The sequence below is a fragment of the Oncorhynchus mykiss genome, chromosome 10 (assembly GCF_057628025.1).
Source record: "Oncorhynchus mykiss isolate SJ-2025 chromosome 10, ASM5762802v1, whole genome shotgun sequence".
In the NCBI taxonomy this organism is placed as follows: domain Eukaryota; kingdom Metazoa; phylum Chordata; class Actinopteri; order Salmoniformes; family Salmonidae; genus Oncorhynchus; species Oncorhynchus mykiss.
Genome location: NC_143031.1, coordinates 54,944,854 through 54,970,283, shown reverse-complemented (window position 1 = coordinate 54,970,283; position 25,430 = coordinate 54,944,854). Strand labels below are relative to the sequence as shown.

Sequence of the window (25,430 nt, the reverse complement as noted above, 5' to 3'; positions counted from 1 at the left end):
TAAAGGGTAAACAAACAAGTTCCCTACCTTCTTCCCCTTCCACTTGCCACCTACATTTTTGTGGTAATGCTGCAATCAGTTTGTGGTAATTTTGGATAGAGCAAACATTTCCATATATGTTTGTAACTGCACTTGTGGGGCAAAAAAGTATTTAGTCAGCCACCAATTGTGCAAGTTCTCCCACCTAAAAAGATGAGAGAGGCCTGTCATTTTCATCATAGCTACACTTCAACTATGACAGAAAGATTTTTAATTAATGTATTTACAAATTATGGTGGACAATAAGTATTTGGTCACCTACAAACAAGCAAGATTTCTGGCTCTCACAGACCTGTAACTTCTTCTTTAAGAGGCTCCTCTGTCCTCCACTCGTTACCTGTATTAATGGCAGCTGTTTGAACTTGTTATCAGTATAAAAGACACCTGTCCACAACCTCAAACAGTCACACTCCAAACTCCACTATGGCCAAGACCAAAGAGCTGTCAAAGGATACCAGAAACACAATTGTAGACCTGCACCAGGCTGGGAAGACTGAATCTGCAATAGGTAAGCAGCTTGGTTTGAAGAAATCAACTGTGGGAGCAATTATTAGGAAATGGAAGACATACAAGACCACTGATAATCTCCCTCGATCTGGGGCTCCACGCAAGATCTCACCCCGTGGGGTCAAAATTATCACAAGAACGGTGAGCAAAAATCCCAGAACCACACGGGGGGACCTAGTGAATGACCTGCAGAGAGCTGGGACCAAAGTAACAAAGCCTACCATCAGTAACACACTACGCCGCCAGGGACTCAAATCCTGCAGTGCCAGATGTGTCCCCCTGCTTAAGCCAGTACATGTCCAGGCCCGTCTGATGTTTGCTAGAGAGAATTTGGATGATCCAGAAGAAGATTGGGAGAATGTCATATGGTCAGATGAAACCAAAATATAACTTTTTGGTAAAAACTCAACTCGTTGTGTTTGGAGGACAAAGAATGCTGAGTTGCATCCAAAGAACACCATACTTACTGTGAAGTATGGGGGTGGAGACATCATGCTTTGGGGCTGTTTTTCTGCAAAGGGACCAGGACAACTGATCCGTGTAAAGGAAAGAATGAAATGGGGCCATGTATCGTGAGATTTTGAGTAAAAACCTCCTTGCATCAGCAAGGGCAATGAAGATGAAAAGTGGCTGGGTCTTTCAGCATGACAATGATCCCAAACACACCGCCCGGGCAATGAAGGAGTGGCTTCGTAAGAAGCATTTCAAGGTTCTGGAGTGGCCTAGCCAGTCTCCAGATCTCAACCCCATAGAAAAATCTTTGGAGGGAGTTGAAAGTCTGTGTTGCCCAGCAACAGACCCAAAACATCACTGCTCTAGAGGATATCTGCATGGAGGAATGGGCCAAAATACCAGCAACAGTGTGTGAAAACCTTGTGAAGACTTACAGAAAACGTTTGACCTCTGTCATTGCCAACAAAGGGTATATAACAAAGTATTGAGATAAACTTTTGTTATTGACCAAATACTTATTTTCCATCATAATTTGCAAATAAATTCATTAAAAATCCTACAATGTGATTTTCTGGAATTTTTTTTCTCATTTTGTCTGTCATAGTTGAAATGTACCTACAGTGCCTTGCGAAAGTATTCGGCCCCCTTGAACTTTGCAACCTTTTGCCACATTTCAAGCTTCAAACATAAAGATATAAAACTGTATTTTTTTGTGAAGAATCAACAACAAGTGGGACACAATCATGAAGTGGAACGACATTTATTGGATATTTCAAACTTTTTTAACAAATCAAAAACTGGAAATTTTGGCGTGCAAAATTATTCAGCCCCTTTACTTTCAGTGCAGCAAACTCTCTCCAGAAGTTCAGTGAGGATCTCTGAATGATCCAATGTTGACCTAAATGACTAATGATGATAAATACAATCCACCTGTGTGTAATCAAGTCTCCGTATAAATGCACCTGCACTGTGATAGTCTCAGAGGTCCGTTAAAAGCGCAGAGAGCATCATGAAGAACAAGGAACACACCAGGCAGGTCCGAGATACTGTTGTGAAGAAGTTTAAAGCCGGATTTGGATACAAAAAGATTTCCCAAGCTTTAAACATCCCAAGGAGCACTGTGCAAGCGATAATATTGAAATGGAAGGAGTATCAGACCACTGCAAATCTACCAAGACCTGGCCGTCCCTCTAAACTTTCAGCTCATACAAGGAGAAGACTGATCAGAGATGCAGCCAAGAGGCCCATGATCACTCTGGATGAACTGCAGAGATCTACAGCTGAGGTGGGAGACTCTGTCCATAGGACAACAATCAGTCGTATATTGCACAAATCTGGCCTTTATGGAAGAGTGGCAAGAAGAAAGCCATTTCTTAAAGATATCCATAAAAAGTGTCGTTTAAAGTTTGCCACAAGCCACCTGGGAGACACACCAAACATGTGGAAGAAGGTGCTCTGGTCAGATGAAACCAAAATTGAACTTTTTGGCAACAATGCAAAACGTTATGTTTGGCGTAAAAGCAACACAGCTGAACACACCATCCCCACTGTCAAACATGGTGGTGGCAGCATCATGGTTTGGGCCTGCTTTTCTTCAGCAGGGACAGGGAAGATGGTTAAAATTGATGGGAAGATGGATGGAGCCAAATACAGGACCATTCTGGAAGACCTGATGGACCTGATGGAGTCTGCAAAAGATCTGAGACTGGGACGGAGATTTGTCTTCCAACAAGACAATGATCCAAAACATAAAGCAAAATCTACAATGGAATGGTTCAAAAATAAACATATCCAGGTGTTAGAATGGCCAAGTCAAAGTCCAGACCTGAATCCAATCGAGAATCTGTGGAAAGAACTTTTTAATATATAAATATAGCATTATTTAAATTAGCATTATTTGAATTTAGAAAGATTATTTGTTGTAATATTTGTTCAGTCTTTTTTGGAGGATGAAACTGGAATTAGAACTGGCTGTGCATGGCTTGTTTTTAGAAAGGGCAGTATTTTGAAAAAGGTTCCATTTTCAAATAATCTGTAATCTGGATAAAGGTAAAAAGGGGTGAGTCATTCTTACTAACCTACTGGATAACTAGTTAAGGTTTAAGTATAACTTTTGTATGACTGATGATTATAGTGGGAGGTTTAATTAATGCTTTAATATACAGTCCCCGTTAAAAGTTTGGACACACCTTCTCATTCAAGGGTTTTTCTTCATTTTTACTATTTTCTACATTGTAGAATAATAGTGAAGACATTAAAACTATGAAATAAAACATATGGAATCATATAGTAACCAAAAAAAGTGTAGAAAAATCTAAATATATTTTAGATTTCAGATTCTTCAAAGTAACCACCCACCCACGCCTTGATGACAGCTTTGCACACTCTTGGCATTCTCTCAACCAGCTTCTTGAGGAATGCTTTTACAAATGTCTTGAAGGAGTTCACACATATGCTGAGCACTTGTTGGCTGCTTTTCCTTCACTCTGCTGTCCAACTCATCCCAAACCATCTCAATTGGATTGAGGTCGGTTGATTGTGGAGGCCAGGTCATCTGATGCAGCACTCCATCACTCTCCTTCTTGGTCAAATAGCCCTTACACAGAAAGGAGGTGTGTTGGATCACTGTCCTGTTGAAAAACAAATTATATTCCCACTAAGTGCAAACCAGATGGGATGGCGTATCGCTGCAGAATGCTGTGGTAGCCACGCTGGTAAAGTGTGCCTTGAATTCTAAATGAATCACTGACAGTGTCACCAGCAAAGCACCCCCACACCACCTCCTCCATGCTTCACAGTGGGAACCAGACATGCAGAGGTCATCCATTCACCTACTCTGCGTCTCGTGTTTATTGGCCCAAGCAAGTCTCTTCTTCTTACTGGTGTCCTTTAGTAGTGGTTTATTTGCAGCAATTTGACCATGAAAGCCTGATTCACGCAGTCTCCTCTGAACAGTTGATGTTGAGATGTGTCTGTTACTTGAACTCTGTGAAGCATTTATTTGAGCTGCAATTTCTGAGGCTGGTAACTCTAATGAACTTATCCTCTGCAGCAGAGGTAACTCTGGGTCTTCTTTTTCTATGGCGGTCCTCATGAGAGCCAGTTTCGTCATAGCGCTTTTTCTTTTTTGACTGCACTTGAAGAAACTTTCCGGATTGAGTGACCTTTATGACTTAAAGTAATGGTGGACTGTTGTTTCTCTTTGCTTATTTTAGATGTTCTTGCCATAATATGGACTTGGTCTTTTCCCAAATAGGAATATGTTCTGTATACCATCCCTGCCATGTCACAACACAACTGATTGGCTCAAACTCATTAAGGAAAGAAATTCCACAACTTAACTGTTAACAAGGCACACCTTGTTAATTTAAATGCATTCCAGGTGACTACCTCATGAAGCTGGTTGAGAGGATGCAAAAAATGTGCAAAGCTGTCATCAAGGCAAAGGGTGGCTACTTTAAAGTATATCAAATATATTTGGATTTGTTTAACATGTTACTACATGATTCCATTCCAGTTATTTCATAGTTTTGATGTCTTCACTATTATTCTACATTGTAGAAAATAGTTTTAAAAAATGAAGAAAAACCCTTGAATGAGTAGGTGTGTCCAAACTTTTGACTGGTACTGTATATATTTTTTTAAATGCCCCCCTGAACACATAAGTAAATAGGTCAACTGGGATATGACTAAATAATTACTCATGGTGATTTTTCCTCAAACAGACCTTGGTAGAAAGATATTGTTTTGCCAACTTTTAGTTCAAATTTGTTGTAGTAAGTTCCTTTATTTCTTTAGGGATATGAATACCGGGTATGTCCACTTCACCATCAGACAATTTTATTGGTAAACTACATGGTAAAGTTGTATTTTTTAGCAATCCAATACGTAAAATGGTACAATTATCATAGTTCAGTTGTAATCCAGAGATGTTAGAAAAATGATCTAGATCCTCTATGAGGCTGTGCAGGGATCCAGATTGCAGATAAAAGAGGAAATTTCAGTTGTTAAGCTCTGGATTTCCAGCCCCTTGATTTTATTGTTTGATTTTAATAGTTAACATTTCGATGGCCATGATACATAGATACACCGACAGCGGACAACCTTGTTTTACTCCTCTTGACAGTTTAATAATTTGAGAAGTAGACATTATTTGTTATTTTACACCTGGGGTAACTATACATAACTTTAACCCAGAGATTTGCCAAAATTAAAATAGTCCAGACATGTATATATAAATTCTAGTCAAACTTTATCAAAAGCCTTGGTTTTTGGTTTCTTGGTTTCCTAGATTTTTCATAGTGTTCTATTGTTTTAATGAATCGTCTTACATTATCTCCAATGTATCATCCATGTAAAAAAGCTGGGATGATCAGGATGACTAACATCCGACAACACCTTTTTAATTCTATGTGCTATGCATTTGGCTAGGATTTCTGAATCACAACACCAGTCTAAGGGGCCTCCAGTTTTTTAAATGAACAGGATCTTTATACTTACTACCTGGGTCCTGTTTCAGTAATAGTGAAATCAAACCTTCTTGCTGCGTACCTGATAGTTTACCATTTAGGAGTGGTTAAACATTTGAGTAGATAGAAAAAAGGTTTCATATACCTCAACTGGTATGCCATTCAGCCCTGGAGTTTTCCCTGGTCTAAAGACTTTAATTGCATCAAGAAGTTCTGCAATTTGGCCCTCACACAAGTCTTTCTGTACAGCTGTTCATTTTACACTATTATTATGATAAAATTCCTTACAGTTAACTTCAGTTAGTGGAAGTGGAGGAGACTGAAAAGAGAAGTACTTTGCTTACGCTTTCAAAATATATAATTTAGTGAATCATAGATAATTTGTTTCTGTAAATTATTTTTGGTAGCATTTCTATGTTGAACATTCTAAAATAATTTGGTGATATTTTAGTTATTTTCCATCCAATTCACTTTATTTTTTATAATACATTATACTTGATTGTCCCGGAATAAGATCCTCCATTTTTTTTTGTTTTTCCTCCAATTAATTCTGTGCCTTTATGGTACCGTTTTTATTGCTATCCATCTGTACTGTTATTTATTCTATTTCCTTTGTTAATATGAACTACTTTGACCTAAATTATTTTTGTTTTAAAGATGAGTATTGAATTGTGTGACCTCTAAAGGCACATTTAAAAGTGTCCCATGCAATAAATGTTACCCAATTGCCTTCCTCTGAATGTATCCATATAAATGAGGAGGCACAAAGGTGATCATCTATAGGGGAGAATGGGTAAATTGAGCTCTACTCTCCCCTTATATAATATCCCTGCCTTCACTCACCACACATTTAGCCAGATCCCACCATATTATAAAGCAGAAGCCTTCAGAAACCCAAGCGTGAATACTCTGAGCCCGGTTCTAAGTTAACTAGTCCTCGCAAAGACAAGGGAGGTGTAACCAATCACAATCAAGTTCGGCATTCACAAGTTTACAAAGTTCCCCACCAGTAATGCACACACATTCTCTCAAGCAGTTGATGTGACAATGCATCCCAATTGAGCTCTTTTGCTTTGGTTGCTTTTTGGGCATTGCCATAATCTCAGATTAAATGTGTCTGACGTCAATTGAGGTTTGCTGTAGTGTAAACAAATACTTGTCTATTGTGGTTCTACTCATTTCATTCAGATATTAAGAAGATTATTTATTTTCGGTCATTGATATCAATCACATTAATTGCATCAACTGCCATTTTTCTGAAGATCTCTAGGGTAAATTGTGTTAATTGATAACAATAGAATATTTTAAAATGCTCATCTGACACTTTGAATGTGGTCAAACCAAAATCAGACTTGATTTGAAAAAGCAACAACATTAAAAAAGACAAAACAAAAAGGACAGAATTGAGAAATAAAAGAGGGGAAACCAAAGTGAAAAGAGAATAACAAGACAAAATAAGAAAAAAAGTGACATTATAGACCTTCTTATACAAAGAGTGTGATGTTCATTCTGGGTTTTTGTAACTCTTTGTAACATGCCAGTTTCAAAAGTGGTGTATCACAGATCCATGCACTTGAACGACATGTGGATGAAATATAGATCAATCTTTGAATGCTGCATGAGCTATGGAAGTTCTGATAGCTAACTCTTCAGGACTCAACCTGGGCGATTATCAGGGAAGGGACTCGCAACAGTTGAGTTCTGTGTGACTCAGCTGGGGCTCAGTTGGTAGAGCATGGTGCTTGCAATGCCAGGATAGTGGGTTCAATTCCTGCTGGCGCCACCCATTCGATGTAAGCACGCATGGATGTGAGTCACTTAGGATAAAAGTGTCTAGTTAATGGCATATTATTATTATTTATACACACCAGTGGAGGTTCCTCAGGGGAGAAAAATGTAAAGAGTTAAACATTAAAAAAATGTATCCTTTTTAGATAAAACTACACCAAATCATTTATTAAAAACACACTATTTTGCAATGAAGGTCTACAGTAGCCTCAACAGCACTCTGTAGGGTAGCACCATGGTGTAGCCGAAGGACAGCTAGTTTCCGTCCTCCACTTTTACTTACTTAGCTAGCAAATGCAGCTAGCTAGTTTAGCCTACTCAAACGTCCGGTTCAAACCAAGAAGGATGCTATGTTACCTAGCTGACTATTCAACACTGGAACTCTTCCAAGTTAAGGTAACCTTTTGGTTGGATTAATTTATTGCCAACAAGGCCCGCAGGTGTAACTGCTTGCTAACTGTACACTGTACTGCATGATTGTAGCGGGTTTACTAAGGCATTCGTTTTATTCAAATTTCTCTCGACCTGTGCACCTACCTTGTAAACTTTCATTCATAGGCTAGGTTGTATCAAACTCATGATGGTTATAGGGAAAATTTGAGTATCATTGTAGTAGCCTAAACCTATCAATGTTACATTGAGCTGGGTGAATGGAATATGAATGTCATCCAATGTGCTGTAATAGAAATAAGGCCATGCTCATAACAATTTTTTATCGTCCTCCGTCATCTTAAACGGCACCGACCGCCACTGATACACACTGAGCGTAACCAACTTCATATAGCCACACAGAAGAAAGACACAGACACCCACACTTCAGATTGACTTTTTATCTGTAGTAAAATATATCAAACAGTGATGACAGGGATTGACAGTACGGTCACAGCCACATGCTCACTGCTCTCAGAATATCTCTATCAGACTGAATGCACAAAGTGATTGCATAGTATAAATGCGTTGTGTTTAGAAAATAACAAAAATACAGTAAGACATAACTGCAGTAAAAGATATCAAACAGTGATGACAGGCTGGTCACAGCCACATGTTCACTGGTTAGGTAGGACACAATATATATTTTAGATAGGAGCAACAGTAATGATACAAGCCCTAAATATGAAGTTAAATAAATCCATAAATACAGAACACAAGTACAACCCTTTTTATATAAAATCTTTTAAGGTAGTAAGAAAATAAACATTCACTTAATATTTCAATAAAGAAGTACTTTAATTACCAATAAATCACCTGCTAGCAATAGCATTACAGTTCACTGACTGACGGTGCTAGTTAGCTCGTCATTAACATGGCTAGCACCTGAGTGGCGCAGCAGTCCCAAGTGTGCTCCCGAGTGGCGCAGCGGTCTACGGCACTGCATCTCAGTGGTTCGATTCCAGGCTGTATCACAACCGGCTGTGATTGAGAGTCTCATTGGGCGGTGCAAAAATGGCCCAGCGTCGTTAGGGTTTGGCCAGGGTAGGCCGTCATTGTAAATAAGAACTGACTTGCCTAGTTAAATAAAGGTAAAATATATATACAGTGCCTTGCGAAACTATTCGGCCCCCTTGAACTTTGCCACATTTCAGGCTTCAAACAAAGATATAAAACTGTATTTTTTTGTGAAGAATCAACAACAAGTGGGACACAATCATGAAGTGGAACGACATTTATTGGATATTTCAAACTTTTTTAACAAATCAAAAACTGAAAAATTGGGCGTGCAAAATTATTCAGCCCCCTTAAGTTAATACTTTGTAGCGCCACCTTTTGCTGCGATTACAGCTGTAAGTCGCTTGGGGTATGTCTCTATCAGTTTTGCACATCGAGAGACTGAAATTTTTTCCCATTCCTCCTTGCAAAACAGCTCGAGCTCAGTGAGGTTGGATGGAGAGCATTTGTGAACAGCAGTTTTCAGTTCTTTCAACAGATTCTCGATTGGATTCAGGTCTGGACTTTGACTTGGCCATTCTAACACCTGGATATGTTTATTTTTGAACCATTCCATTGTAGATTTTGCTTTATGTTTTGGATCATTGTCTTGTTGGAAGACAAATCTCCGTCCCAGTCTCAGGTCTTTTGCAGACTCCATCAGGTTTTCTTCCAGAATGGTCCTGTATTTGGCTCCATCCATCTTCCCATCAATTTTAACCATCTTCCCTGTCCCTGCGGAAGACAAGCAGGCCCAAACCATGATGCTGCCACCACCATGTTTGACAGTGGGGATGGTGTGTTCAGGGTGATGAGATGTGATGCTTTTACACCAAACATAACGTTTTGCATTGTTCCCAAAAAGTTCAATTTTGGTTTCATCTGACCAGAGCACCTTCTTCCACATGTTTGGTGTGTCTCCCAGGTGGCTTGTGGCAAACTTTAAACAACACTTTTTATGGATATCTTTAAGAAATGGCTTTCTTCTTGCCACTCTTCCATAAAGGCCAGATTTGTGCAATATATGACTGATTGTTGTCCTATGGACAGAGTCTCCCACCTCAGCTGTAGATCTCTGCAGTTCATCCAGAGTGATCATGTGCCTCTTGGCTGCATCTCTGATCAGTCTTCTCCTTGTATGAGCTGAAAGTTTAGAGGGACGGCCAGGTCTTGGTAGATTTGCAATGGTCTGATACTCCTTCCATTTCAATATTATCGCTTGCAGTGTGCTCCTTGGGATGTTTAAAGCTTGGGAAATCTTTTTGTATCCAAATCCGGCTTTAAACTTCTTCACAACAGTATCTCGGACCTGCCTGGTGTGTTCCTTGTTCTTCATGATGCTCTCTGCACTTTTAACGGACCTCTGAGACTATCACAGTGCAGGTGCATTTATACGGAGACTTGATTACACACAGGTGGATTGTATTTATCATCATTAGTCATTTAGGTCAACATTGGATCATTCAGAGATCCTCACTGAATTCCTGGAGAGAGTTTGCTGCACTGAAAGTAAAGGGGCTGAATAATTTTGCACGCCCAATTTTTCAGTTTTTGATTTGTTAAAAAAGTGAATATCCAATAAATGTCGTTCCACTTCATGATTGTGTCCCACTTGTTGTTGATTCTTCACAAAAAAATACAGTTTCATATCTTTATGTTTGAAGCCTGAAATGTGGCAAAAGGTCGCAAAGTTCAAGGGGGTCGAATACTTTCGCAAGGCACTGTATATTGCTAAGCCAGCAAACACGTGGTTAACTTGCCAAAATAGGCTTTAAATACATTAACGGCAAGATAAATATATGCATAGGCAGGTTCGCTATTGACCTTGGGATATATGAACCAGTTTTCAAAAGACACTATTTATTGTGTTATATAGTTTTAAACAGTTTTTATGTAGAGGGAGACACAAACCTGCTCTCAGAATATATCTCTATCAGACTGAAGAGCAGGCAGACCAACTTTTCAAATAGGGGAGAAGCACTCAAAACCCACTCTAGCTGTTCTTTCAAGGAAAATAATACAAAAAAGTCTGAAGACCCCTCGTGTTGCCCACCTTACTACAGTGGCAGTAAATATTTCTAATGAATTCGACAACACATAATAAAAAGGAAACTTGATGAAGATCACACATTTTTATGAAGTGAATGGTTTCACCCACTACTCTGCCGCGAACGGTGGTGTTCTTTAATATTTAGTCTATGATCCATTATTGATGTAATTTATTAAATCCACTTCAGTCAGTGTAGATGAAGGGTAGGAGACAGGTTAAAGAAGGATTGATAAGCCTAGCGACAATTGAGACACAGATTGTGTGTGTGCCATTCAGAGGGTGAATGGACAAAACAAAAGATTTAAGTACCTTTGAACGGGGTATGGAAGTAGCGGTTTGTGTCGAACTGCAACGCTGTGGGTTTTTCACGCTCAACAGTTTCCCGTGTGTATCAAGAATGGTCCACCACCAAAATGACATCCAGACAACTACTAGCACACATCATAGACCCCACAAGATATGTCACCAGAGGTCGGTCTCTTCACATTCCAAGTCCAGAACAGACTATGGGAGGCGCACAGTACTACATAGAGGCAGGACTACATGGAACTAACTCTATTCCACATCAGGTAACTGATGCAAGAAGTAGAATCCAATTTAAAAACAGATAAAAATACACATTACGGAACAGCAGGTATTGTGAAGAGACACACACACACACACACACACACACACACACAGGCGTACACTCACAAATGCTAGCACATGCACTCTACACACACGTACATTGTAATATTGTTATATGGTGGTATTATACATTAGGTATTGTAGATATGTAGTGGTGTAATAATGTTTTATTATCTACTGTTTTATATTGTATTTCATGTGTAAGTGCCTTAATGTGTTTGGACCCCAGGAAGAATACAAATAAATACAACTGTGGGAAGCATTGAAGTCAAAATGAGTCAGCATCCCTGTGGAACGGTTTTGACAACTTGTAGAGTCCATGATCCGACGAATTGAGCCTGTTCGGATGGCAAAAGGGAAGGATGCAACTCAATATTAGGAAGGTGTTCCTAATGTTTGGTGTACTACATGTATATATAGTAGAGGTTGACCGATTAATCGGAATGGCCGATTTCAAGTTTTCATAACAATCGGAAATCGGTAATTTTGGACGGCGATTTTTTAAATATATTTTTTTACACCTTTATTTAATCTTTATTTAACTAGGCAAGTCAGTTAGGAACACATTCTTATTTTCAATGACGGCCGAGGGACAGTGCCTAACTGCCTTGTTCAGGGGCAGAACGACAGATTTTTACCTTGTCAGCTCAGGGATTCAATCTTGCAACCTTACGGTTAACTAGTCGCTCTAACCACCTGCCTCACGAAGATAAGGTAAGTTGCTAGCTAGCATTAAACTTAATCAATCATAATCACTAGTTATAACTACACATGGTTGATGATATTACTACTTTATCTAGCATGTCCTGCGTTGCATATAAATCGGTGCAGTGCGCATTTGCGAAAAAGGACTGTCGTTGCTCCAACGTGTACCTAACCATAAACATCAATGCCTTTCTTAAAATCAATACACAGAAGTGTATATTTTTAAACCTGCATATTTAGCTAAAAGAAATCCAGGTTAGCAGGCCACGTATTAACCACGTGAAATTTTGTCACTTCTCTTGCGTTCATTGCACGCAGAGTCTATGCAACAGTTTGGGCCGCCTGGCTCATTGCGAACTAATTTGCCAGAATTTTACGTAATTATGACATAACATTGAAGGTTGAGCAATGTAACAGGAATATTTAGACCCATTAAGATAAAATACGGAACCCTCCCTAACACGGACGACGCTATGCAAATTGTGCGTCGCCCCATGGACCTCCCGGTCATGGCTGGTTACGACAGAGCCTGGGCACGAACCCAGGGTCTCTGGTGGCACAGCTGGCGCTGCAATACAGCACCCTTAACCACTGCACCACCTGGGAGGCCCCTTCCTACCTGGGAATATTGAAGACTCATGTTAAAAGGAACCACCAGCTTTTTCATATGTTCTCATGTTCTGAGCAAGGAACTTAAACGTTAGCTTTCTTACATGGCACATATTGCACTTTTACTTTCTTGTCCAACACTTTGTTTTTGCATTATTTAAACCAAATTGAACATATTTCATTATTTATTTGAGGCTAAATTGATTTTATTGATGTATTATATTAAGTTAAAATAAGTGTTAATTCAGTGTGTTCATTCAGTGAGTGCAAGTGCCAAGACCAGGGTGGGCAAATTTGACATTTATCGCAAGGCTTTTTGTGGCAAAACCATTGACAGAATAAAACAAAGAAATTATGTTTTTTATTTGATCAATTAAACGTTATAGGACAAAGTATATAAGTCATTACACACAGCTTGCTATTCGCAACAAGGCAGTTTGATGGAAACCCACCACTGCTGGTAAATGCACATATCTTTTTTTGGATGGAAACGTAGCTAGTGATGAAAACAGGTGGAACAAAAATATCTTAGCTAAAAAAATATTAGCTACACTTCCATTCACGTACCAAAAAGACCCCATCATGTCGAACGAACAAATTCTGTCAACATTTATAAATTGTACCGGCATTTCCTGCTGTTTCCATCAGCCCATCGTTACTTTTTTCACATGTCAGGTAATTGGAAACCTGGTTATTGAGGCTATCACAGGTCCAATGACGAAAACAGGGCAGTTAAGCTTTGCATTCATTCATTTATTCTTGCCTGACAGGACACCAGTGTTACTATTATTATTCGTCACATTTGACCAAATTTCCTTCATTTTTCTGATGCCATCTAGAATTTACAGCTTCTCGTAAAAGCAAAATAACTTAATTTGTACAGTAACAACTGGATTTTTGCATTGTCATTAATAAGAACATCAACAATGACAACTCTGCTGCCTGTGTACAGTCCATGTTTGAAGAATGCAGAGAAGTGAGAGCTATTAGTGCTTCCATCTCTCAAGCTCCTCTCTGCTACCCTTAATACAATCATCCTGAGGAAATCCTACAGAGGTTAGTCAGTGATGTCAGCATCTGGGATGGCCAGAATGAGGGTGATTCTTTTTTATCCTCGTTCAGTATATGAATGTGGAGCGAGACAACGAGATGAGTAGCTCAAACTGTCACACAAATCCTTCATTGATATACTGTATACTGAATATTTGAATGAACGTTCGAGTTGCACGTAACTGTAATTAGGATTTGGCCCGAAGTGAGTAACAGAGAGAGAGAGAGATACAGTACCAGTTCCAGAGGCTTAAGAGGCGTCATCTTAGTGGCTGACTGATTTTCTACAACTCAAACAGCTGACTGGAGGCAGGGAACAAGGGCTTACTCATGCGCAGCCTCCTCCCTCTCCTCTATACGTATTACTACATAGAGGGCTGGCTAACACCGCAGCACTACCGTGGCCTGATTTCTCTACCCACGCCTCAACTGCAGCTGGGGCCCAGGTCCACATGGTCCTAGCCAAGAATTGAGCCAGAAATAACATTTAGCCTTCAGATGCTTTTGGGAAAACAGGCCCAGCTCTACTTCATAAAGACAAACAAATTTTAGAATCTGTTTGCTAGATTTCAAGCACATCTGCTTCTGCCAGTGCATTCAGAAAATATGCATACCCCTTGACTTAGTCAAAATGTAATTGTGTTACAGCCTGAATTCAAAATTTATTAAATACACTTTAGAAATGTTTGCATATGTATGAAAAAAATGTATACAGAAACATCTCATTTACATGTTAAGATTCAATACATGTTAGATTCACCTTTGACAGCGATTACAGCTGTGAGTCTTTCTGGGTAAGTCTAAGAGCTTTGCACACCTGGATTGTACAATATTTGCAGATTATAATTTACAGAATTCTACAAGATGTGTTAACTTGGTTATTGATCATTGCTAGACAGCCATTTTCAAGTCTTGCCATTTAAGTCAAAACTGTAACTAGGCCACTCATGAGCATTCAATGTCGTCGTCTTGGTAAGCAACTTAAGTGTATATTTGTACTTGTGTTTTAGGTTATTGTCCTGCTGAAAGGTGAATTTGTTCTTCCAGTGTGTGTTGGAAAGCAGAATGAACCAGGTTTTCCTTTAGGATTTTGCCTGTGCTTAGCTCTATTACATTTATTTTTTATCCTAAAGAACTACCCTAATCCCTGCCAATGACAAGCATACCCATAACATGATGCAGCCACCACCATGCTTGAAAAATGAAGAGGTACTCAGTGATGTGTTATGTTAGATTTGCCCCAAACATAATGCTTTGTATTCAGAACATAAAGTTCCTTTCTTAGCAATTGTTTTAGCCGTTTAACTTTAATGCCTTATTGCAAACACAATGCATGTTCTTTTCACTCTGTCATTTAGGTTAGTATTGTGGAGTAACTACAATGTTGTTGATCCATCCTCAGTTTTCTCCATTACACTCTAACTGTTCTAAGGTCACCATTAGCCTCATTGTGAAATCCCTGAATGGTTTCCTTCCTCTCTGGCAACTGAGTGACTGGGTGTATATTGATACACCATCCAAAGTGTAATTAATAACTTCACTGTGCTCAAAGGGATATTCAATGTCTGTTTTTTTACCCATCTACCAACCAACAAGTGCCCTTCTTTGTGAGGCATTGGAAAAGCTTCATGGTCTTTGTGGTTGAATCTGTGTTCGAAATTCACTGGTTGACCTTACATATAATTAATTGTATGTGTAGGGTACAGATATGAGGTAGTCATTCAAAAAAATCTTGTCAAACACTATTATTGCACACAGAGTAAGTTCATGCAACTTAATGTGTGACATGTTGACACAGGGCCCCCCCAGGGGAGTGTCCTCAGCCCTCTGCTGTACTCCCTGTTCACCCACAACTGCGTGGCTTTGCACGACACCAACTCCATCATCAAGTTTGCTGTTGCAGGCCTGATAACCAACAACCACAAGTCAGCCTATAAGGAAGTGGTAAGTGAACTGGCATTGTGGTGCCAGGACAACAACCTCTCCCTCAACATCATAAAAAAAGGAGTTGATTGTTGACCTCAGGAAGCAGGAAGCAGGGACCATGGTCCGATCCCCATCAACGAGACTGCAGTAGATAGAGTCATCAGTTTTAAGTTCCTCTGTGTCCACATCACAGAGGACTTGACATGGACCAACACCACCACCACTCTTGTCAAGAGGGCGCAACAGCGCCTCTACTTCCTAAGGGGGCTGAATAAATTTGGCATGCCACTCCCGGTTCTCTCCAAATACTACCACTGCACCATCGAGAGCATCCTGAACGGTTGCATCATGTTCTGGTACGGGAATTGCTTTGTCTACCACTGCAAGGCCCTCCAGCAGGTGGTGAAGACGTCCAAGTACATCAGTGGAACCATGCTTCCACCCATCCAGGACATCTAATCGAAGCAGTGCCTGAGAAAGTCCTGCAGCATCAAGGACCCCACACACTCCAGCTATGAGCTGTTCACTCCCTTACCGTCGGGTAAATGGTATCGGAGCATGACGTCTGACACCAACAAGCTCAGAGACAGTTTCTATCTACAAGCCATCAGACTGCTGAACACTTTAACTGACCACATGCACTAACTCGCCGCACCTTAGCACACACGCACTCACCCACCCACCCACACAGACACATTCCAGCTATACACACACACATCACAACTGCTGCTACCAGACTCGTATTATTATTGCTAAATACTGCAAACTTTTAGCACTTGTCCCCCAATCCCCAAAACCCGTGTAAATATTGTGCTATAAATTGTGTCTTCCTGTACTATACTTCTGCTAAAATGTTTTCCATTCTACTGAGCCATTTACTTTACGTTTGTAATCTTATCTTTTATTATTGTTTTTGCATTGACGAGAAAGAACCTGCTAGTAAGCATTTCGTTGGACGGTGTATAGCATGCGCATCCTGTACATAAGACTAATAGAGTGGGTGAAAATTATGGGATCAATATCAAGCCAAATGTATTCGCAAATGTGAATCACCAATCCAAATAATAAATAACTTTCCACAAATGTAAATCACTTTGATCCCATAGAAAATGGGACAAGTAAATTTCTTATTTCCTCTATGATTTTGTGTACTTTTCAAATTCTGAATCAGCTAACAATCAGTTGACGGGTGGAGAAACCCTGTCAAAGTTATGATTCTCTAAAAATGTAAGTCTTACGGAATTTCTGTGAGTAAAGGCTGATTATCATATGTCACTTATTCAAATTCATCCTGTTACATGTCATTAATTATTCAAATATCCAATGAGATTCAAAGTTGATCCCTAAAAATGACTTATTTTCACCAACCTAATTGCTGGTTTGGCTGTCGTTTTCTACAGATCACCCATCTACACCCATCAAGTGAGTACAGACTGACGCAGGACGTCCATGTAAATTGATAAATGGTTGAAATTAAGCTGGTCCACCCTGGCCTTTATTGGGCCATTGATTTTTGGGCTGGCCTTGATTTGGACCAAAAATAGTTATCAATGCTTGGTCCACTTAGTCCCAAATGGACTGGCCTTGATTTGACCCATTGAACATGATTACTGCCAGCTCAGAAGCTTTTAAAATGCTAACAGAAGTGCAATAATACATTTTCCATACTTTATTCTATCTAAAGTTGAATGTATTTCAAGGCCTACCATCAAACTCAGTGCCTCTACGCTTGACATCATGGGAAAATCAAAAGAAACCAGCCAAGACCTCAGAAAAAAATGGTAGACCTTCACAAGTTTGGTTCATCCTTGGGAGCAATTTCCAAACGCCTGAAGGTACCACATTCATCTGTACAAACAATAGTATAAACACCATGGGACCACGCATGGGGACAAATATCGTACTTTTTGGAGAAATGTCCTCTGGTCTGATGAAACAAAAATAGAACTATTTGGCCATAATGACCATTGTTATGTTTGGAAGAAAAAGGGAGAGGCTTGCAAGCTGAAGAACACCATCCCAACCGTGAAGCACGGGGGTGGCAGCATCATGTTATGGGGTGCTTTGCTGCAGGAGGGACTGGTGCACTTCACAAAACAGATGCCATCATGAGGAGGAAAATTATGTGGATATATTGAAGCAACATCTCAAGACATCAGTCACGAAGTTAAAGCTTGGTCACAAATGGGTCTTCCAAATGGGACAATGACCCCAAGCATACTTCCAAAGTTGTGGCAAAATGGCTTAAGGACAACAACGTCAAGGTATTAGAGTGGCCATCAGAAAGCCCTGACCTCAATCCTATAGAAAATTTGTGGGCAGAACAGAAACAGCGTGTGTGAGCAAGGAGGCCTACAAACCTGACTCAAGTTACACCAGCTCTGTCAGGAGGAATGGGCCAAAATTCACCCACCTTATTGTGTGAAGTCTACCTGAAACGTTTGACCCAAGTTAAACAATTTAAAGACAATGCTACCAAATACTAAATGAGTGTATGTAAACTTCTTACCAACTGGGAATGTGATGAAAGAAATCAAATATAAAATAAATCATTCTCTACTATTATTCTGATATTTCACATTCTTAAAATAAAAGTGGTGATGCTAACTGACCTAAGACAGGGAATTTTTACTAGGATTAAATGTCAGGAATTGTGAAAAACTGAGTTTACATGAATTTGGCTAAGGTGTATGTAAACTTCCGACTTTATTTTAAACAATTTCACATAGAACTGAAAATGAACGTTGCTTAAATGTCAGACAAGGATGCCTTTTTATTGTATTGTCAATTATATTTTGCTTAGTGGACAGGAACCACCAGGAACTTCTTTCAATACTTTAGAAATGCATCCTTCCTTCCTTGTTTTCTGGAGGTACACACACATGTAGCTAGCTGTAAGCAAGGTACCATCCTATTACTTTCACAGATCCAACCAATTCACGTCTGTGATTACTTCAAGGAAGGTAAGAACGAAGTATTCATATAGGGTACAGTTGTAATCGATCCAGAGCATCCCAAATGTGCTCAATGGGTGACATGTCTGGTGAGTATACTGTACAGACCATGGAAGAAGTGGGAGATTTTCAGCTTCCAGGAATTGTGTACAGATCCTTGCAACATGGTGCCGTAAATTATCATGCTGAAACATGAGGTGATGGCGGCGGATGAATGGCACGACAATGGGCTTCATGATCTCGTTACGGTATCTCTGTGCATTCAACTTGACATCGATAAAATGCTATTGTATTCATTGTTTATAGTTTATGCCTGCCAATACCATAATCCCACAGCAACTCAGGGCACTCTGTCCGCAACGCTGACATCAGCGAACTTCTCGCCCACACGATGCCATACATGCTGTCTGCCATCTCCCCAGTACAGTTGAAACCGGGATTCATCCGTGAAGAACACACTTCTCCAGCATGCCAGTGGCCATCGAAGGAGAGCATTTTCCCACTGAAGTCAATTACAACGCCAAACTGCAGTCAGGTCACGACCCTGGTGAGGATGATGAGCATGCAGATGAGCTTCCCTGCAGAAATTATTTGGTTGTCCAAACCCACAGTTTCATCAGTTGTCCAGGTGGCTGGTCTCAGACAATCCTGCAGATGAAGAAGCCGGATGTGGAGTTCTTGGGCTGGCATGGTTACATGTGGTCTGCGGTTGTGGGGCTGGTTGGACATACTGCCAAATTCTCTTAAACAACCTTGGATTCAGCTTATGGTAGAGAAATTAGCATTCAGTTCTCTGGCAAAAGCTCTGGTGGACATTCATGCACTCAGCATGCTTCCTCAAAACTTGAGACATCTGTGGCATTGTGTTGTGTGACAAAACTGCACATTTATTGTCCCCCGCACAAGGTTCACCTGTGTAACGATCATGCTGTTTAATCAGCTTCTTGATATTCCAAACCTGTCAGGTGGATGGATTATCTTGGCAAAGGAGAAATGGTCACTAACAGGGATGTAAACACATTTGTGCACAACATATGAAAGAAATAAGCTTTTTGGAACATTTCTGTGATCTTTTACTTCAGCTCATGAAACATGGGAGCAACACTTTACATGTTGCGTTTATATTTTTGTTCAGTATAGGTTGCTGATGTTGGCTAATAAATTAGCTAGCTTGTCAAGCAGTCAAGCAAGGAGATCATGTAGCTAGTTAGTCTGATGAAACATCACAATTTAAACAAGTCACGCCAATGAAAGTCAAACTCCAAGGTTAGAATGTTTTTATATTTCATGCCAAAAACATCTATATAATGAATTGTATTGCACAACAATGATTTGGTTTTAAATTATTTTGAGATGACTTCTACATTAAATTGAAAATATGCTAAACGGGAGAGATTATTTTCATCCGAAAATGTTTTGTTTTTTAGATTGGCTGTTTAAACAAAAGCAATGTGAAATATCCCTTTAAAACGTACCATGGTGTCATTAAAAACATAGACCATGAACTACATTATTGATTATACCCCATTTCACAGTCCTATCTGACACTTCACACAACAGTACCAGATGGACAAGCATCTCACAGAAATGTGCATGCTATATGGATATGCAGATCACTCACACCTCAACCCATGATTCAAGGGGAAAGAAAAATCTGTGATGGGAGGGTTTCAAAGCTGTAGCTCCAACAACATCCCATTGCTTACCATTTTAGCCCTTGGTTGTACTAAAATCCTAATATTACCATTTTAATTAATAAATAACCAAACCGCCGTGATGCAATATCCTTGCCTGGGACCATTCAATTCCAATATTGTCTTTACCCTTTTACTATGTCACTTAAACTTTTTTATTTTTTATTTCACAAGCATTACAGAACACAGACACTCACAAACTCAACCCTTTGTCATCACATATTCCATATCCATAGAAACCCAATAGTAGCCTTGGAAAAAATGTGATCTTGGAAGAAACCAAGACCTTACTAACCCTCATGTACAACTTCACACATGCTTGCCAACATCTGACAAGATGGTGAATTAGGGATGGTAGTGGTTGTGGTGGGGGGTGCTGTCAGACTCACCTGGCATTTGGTAGCCCCGGGGGGGACCTGGTGAGATGTGGGGTGGAGGAGGGGGAGTGTGGTGGTGTTTCTGCTGGAGACGGAAGTCCTTCTCGCTCCGGGAGCGGGTGCGCTCCGGCAGCCGCTCGGACAGGTCCGAACTGGGCCAGGCCCGCCGCAAATTAGTGCTGCGGGTCTTTTTCATAGCGACCCCTGGGGCAAGCGGCTTGCCACGGGGCTACTACTGTGTTCGGGGGGAGGCCGACCAGAGGCTTAGTGCCTCCCCCACACCAGGCTGCATCACATCCGGCCGTGATTGGGAGTCCCATAGGGCGACGCACAATTGGCCCAGCGTCGCCCGGATTTGGCCGGGGTAGGCCGTCATTGTAAATAAGAATTTGTTCTTAACGGACTTGCCTAGTTAAATAAACCTTAAATTAAAAATAAATTAAAACATCATCAGGGATGCCCGGTGCAAGGGATCAGGCGAGAGACATGACGGAGGACCAGCGTGCACGCTTGCATACACACACACGCACGTTTTCTCATTCACAGGCAAACTACTACAGCCGCCCCTCAATCCAGACTGCGGTGGATTGGCATCTGCTGCGTTTTCCCAGGCTGATCCATTGCGGCGGAGGCGGTGCTGGTTGCGCGAGGCATCACCCTTTTTTTATGTCAGCGATCAGTCCAAACCACCATTTGTAGCATCCCTGTTCGCATGCGTCGGGAGGCACATTACGTAGCCGCTATGCTGCGGGAGGGGAGGGGTGGCAGGGGTAAGGATGAAGGAAATGGGGCATGGGAGGCAAGGAGAGAGGATGGCGATGAGAGATGGAGGTGTGGGAAAGGAAGGTTGGAGGGGGGTTGATTCAGGTGAATCGAGTTTTTTTTGTGGAGGAGGGGGAAGAGAGGGGTAGAGAATCGGCAGTTTAGCTGTCGAGGCTCTTCTCCACAATAGCTCAATTCACCATGGGAACTATAGGGCTCGCTCGGCCGAGCCCCGGAAAACAAAAGAGCCCCCCCCTTTGAGGAAAAAAGGAGAAAGAATAGCGCCCTTTACCCCGACCTCCACAGAAAAACTCTATAGATTGCAGAGTGTAGCGGAGGCCAAATCCACCGCGCAAGACCCGCTCGTCCTCGACGACACCACACCGAGAAAGGGTGGGGAGAAAAAAAAAGATGGAGCGCATAGAAATAAAACAAATCCCAGAATAGATATCCTCCTCTCTCGTGAAAATCCAATACGAGAATCCAATCCTAAGAGGCTCGTTGGAGCATCCATTCATTCAACCGACAGGGCTACGGCTAACTCCAGTCAACGGCCAATGTCTTTCAACGGTAACCACCGCAGCTGCCACTGCTCCCAGAACCTCAAGAAAGGGTGTGTGTGTGCGTGCCTGCCCACTGTGCGAGATTCTGCGTGAGCATGCGTGTGTCTGTGTCTGGGTGACTGAGACAAGGGGAGGGGTAGGGAGAGAAAGAGAGAGACCGAGGACACAAGTATAGTGGAGAAGAAAGAAAATAACATCCACACACACACAAATGCAGCAGCCACATGTGTCCTGCAAGCAATTTATTAAGGTACTAATGATGAGAGCCTCTGGCTGAGTGTTTCTTTTTAACCACCCCCCTCACTCTTGCTCTCCATCCCTCTCTAACTCTCTCTCTATCAGCTGTGCAGTGCCACTGCAGGAAAGGGGGCAGGATAAGCATGAGACCATCTCCCTCGCTACCCTCTTGAGACATGTCCCATGCTAATTGAGGAACTGTCCTGCATTACATGCAACTGAACAACCCCCAAAGCTTGGCTCCGCCCCCAGATTTTGGCCCAGCCTATGAAAGCTCTGCTGTTAGATGAAATTGTTAAAATGATTAGCCCCTCTATATAACCACTGTATAACAATGAATGGTATTAAATAATACAACAGAAACACCATCAAGGATTTGCTTCATCAATATTATTTTAATTTAACTAGGCAAGTCAGTTAAGAACAAATTCTTATTTTACAATGACAGCCTACCCCAGCTAAACCCAGACTACACTGGGCCAATTGTACACCACCGTATGGGACTCTCAATCACATCTGGTTGTGATACAGCCTGGAATCGAACCAGGGTCTATAGTGATGCCTCTATCACTGAGATGCAGTGCCTTAGACCACTGCGCCACTCAGGAGTCCCTACTGAAATTGATTTCACATTTCTTATTTCTATTCAAAACCGCATATAGTTTTACTTGGCTTACAATTTTTAAATGGGCTCCTTAGTGGTGCAGTGGTCTAAGACACAGCATCTCAATGCACTGGTTCAAATCCAGGCTACATCACATCTGGCTGTGATTGGGAGTCCCATAGGGTGGTGCACAATTGGCCCCGTGTCTTTGGGGTAGGCCATTATTGTAAATAATAATTTGTTCTTTACTGGCTTTCCTAGTTAAATATATTTTAAACAACAGGGATTCTTCCTTGAAATGTCATGCTTTGGACTTCTTTCCCTTATTCCCACTTGTGAGTGATACCCCTAAAGACAACTCATAGAGTAAGACCCCATCTACATTTATTAGCCTACAGAAGCCAATTTTTGTATTTAATAAATGTTGTATTTCACAACAATGTTTGGTAGACCAGTCAGTCCTTAGCTCTGAGGTTTGTATCTTTGAGATTCTACTGTAGATTAAATCATCATAGACCAAAAGGCAAGGATTTAAAGTGTTACTTAAAGTCAGGAGTTCCCCTGAAGTCTACATGAGTTTTCCAGATGTAATAAAATTTCAGGGAAGATGAGAGGGACCCCATACACACTCAGGTTGAACAGCTGATGTACAACTTACTTGATGCAAAGGTTTTGATACAACTGATATTGTTGTGATACAATGGAGAGTTTGTCTGCACACAAAATGTTTACACAACAATTGTGCAGTGTCTCCACAACACTTGTGTAATTAGTTTTATGCAGACAAACTCTGTTGTATCACAACAGTTGTGCCAGATGTGTTGTACATCAGTTGTACAACTTGAGTATGTACAGAGCCAAAGGTGTTTAATCCTTTTCCCCTCAAAATTGACATTTTTTTTGTAATTCAAGGACGTTAACAATTATTACAGGCCATGGCAGAGACAAATTAATGAGATCAGAGAGGCTTCTACACACACACCTAATTAGATTAAACTTTTTGGGGGGCGAATTCAATGAAACTTTGCTATTATCAGGCATCATCCTCCATGAGTCATGGCGTGATGTCACGAGCGTCGTAAATACATTCGGACCAAAGTGCAGCATGAAATCGGTTTGACATCTTTTTATTAAAGTGAACCGAACAAAAAACAATAACGAATACCAGTGAAGTTCATGCAGTGCTCGCTCACAGGAAACTATACAGAAACAAGATCCCACAAAACACAGTGTGGAAATGGCTGCCTAAATATGATCCCCAATCAGAGACAACGATAAACAGCTGCCTCTGATTGGGAAACATACCAGGAGGCCAACATAGAAAAAACAACCTAGATTACCCACCCTAGTCACACCCCGACCCAACATAGAGAATAAAAAGGCTCTCTATGGTCAGGGCGTGACACGTAAACTCTTGGCTATTCTTGACTACTTCTGCACCATGAAGTACATTTAATCACAGTTGAAAAACCAATATTATGTTATTTATGCAACAAACAAAAAAATATATATACTCAAAATTACATGCATGAATTTGGTTGTAACTGTCTAAATGTCAGGGTCACATAAGGCATTCAGACGTTTTTATCTCAATATCAAATCATTTCTGGGTAACAATTAAGTTCCTTACAGTAATATTTTTCCATTACAATGGTAAAAAAATAAACAAAAAAACACAATTTCTCAAGCAAGAATTTAGCTTGGTACTGTCTAGGAGTGGTCCTTATAGTGAGTGACCTAATTGGAGGGGCCAAATTGGAGGGACATCTAACCTGAAAACTAGCTGTTATTGGCAGATAGATTTGGAAATCTTTTTGTTGTTGGTCTATTAACTTTCGCCGCCTGGTAATGTCACTAGGCAGGCCATAACTCCACCCATGCAAAGTCTGTTGTAGATTGTATTTTCAACCAGTAACTATCAGGAAATAACACTGATCAAATGTTCCACACTTGTGCAGTGTTAGTTTCAGGAAATCAGAATTTTGACTACATTGGGCCTTTAATGTAGATTCAGCAAGATGACATAACTTTTCCTTTCTACTATGTTAAATCCCATCTAGGGGCCGATGGGACTTAAATTAGTGCACGTTAAAGCATGATGGTGCAATGCATCTGAATGTTAATGATTCAATGTGTTCATGTTTTAATTGTATCTGTCCCTTAACCAAAATATATTGTTATTATTATAAACAACAAGACCATATCTGTCCGAAACAGATATCAACAGTAACCAAATCTGCCAAGCTTTCTGTATTTGTCTCTTGCCAATTTGCATCCTCCCGCATATCCACAGCATAGGATACCCTCAATGGAAAAAAGCTGAATCTTTAGCAACTATGCTTATTCTGTGGGTAAGTAAACTAAACCATATTTAGGCTAGTTATACAGTACATAAAAGGCACACTATATATGATATTTATCTTGTGCCCCCAAATATAAACACACTTTTGGATATCAAATACATTTTTATTTGTCACATGCGCCAAATACAACAGATGTAGTAGTCCTTACAGAAAAATGCTTACTTACAAGCCCTTAACCATCAATGCAGTTAAGAAAAATACCTTAAAAATGTAAGAAATAAAAGTAAC

At 40.5% G+C, this 25,430-nt stretch overlaps 1 protein-coding gene across 2 annotated transcripts in view; it reads right to left on the bottom strand.

The window, feature by feature from the left end:
• The window catches only part of LOC110534281 (storkhead-box protein 2), a 65,162-nt gene that overhangs the window by 26,036 nt on the left and 13,696 nt on the right, over positions 1-25,430 (bottom strand). Inside the window, exon 1 of one of the 2 annotated variants that reach the window (XM_021619046.3) lies at positions 20,686-22,115. The exons of the other annotated variant lie outside the window; for it this stretch is intronic. Coding sequence (XP_021474721.3) covers positions 20,686-20,869 — 184 coding nt within the window. The 5' untranslated portion in view covers positions 20,870-22,115. Of the gene's footprint in view, positions 1-20,685; positions 22,116-25,430 lie in introns of those variants that run through there. 2 annotated transcript variants of the gene reach the window in all.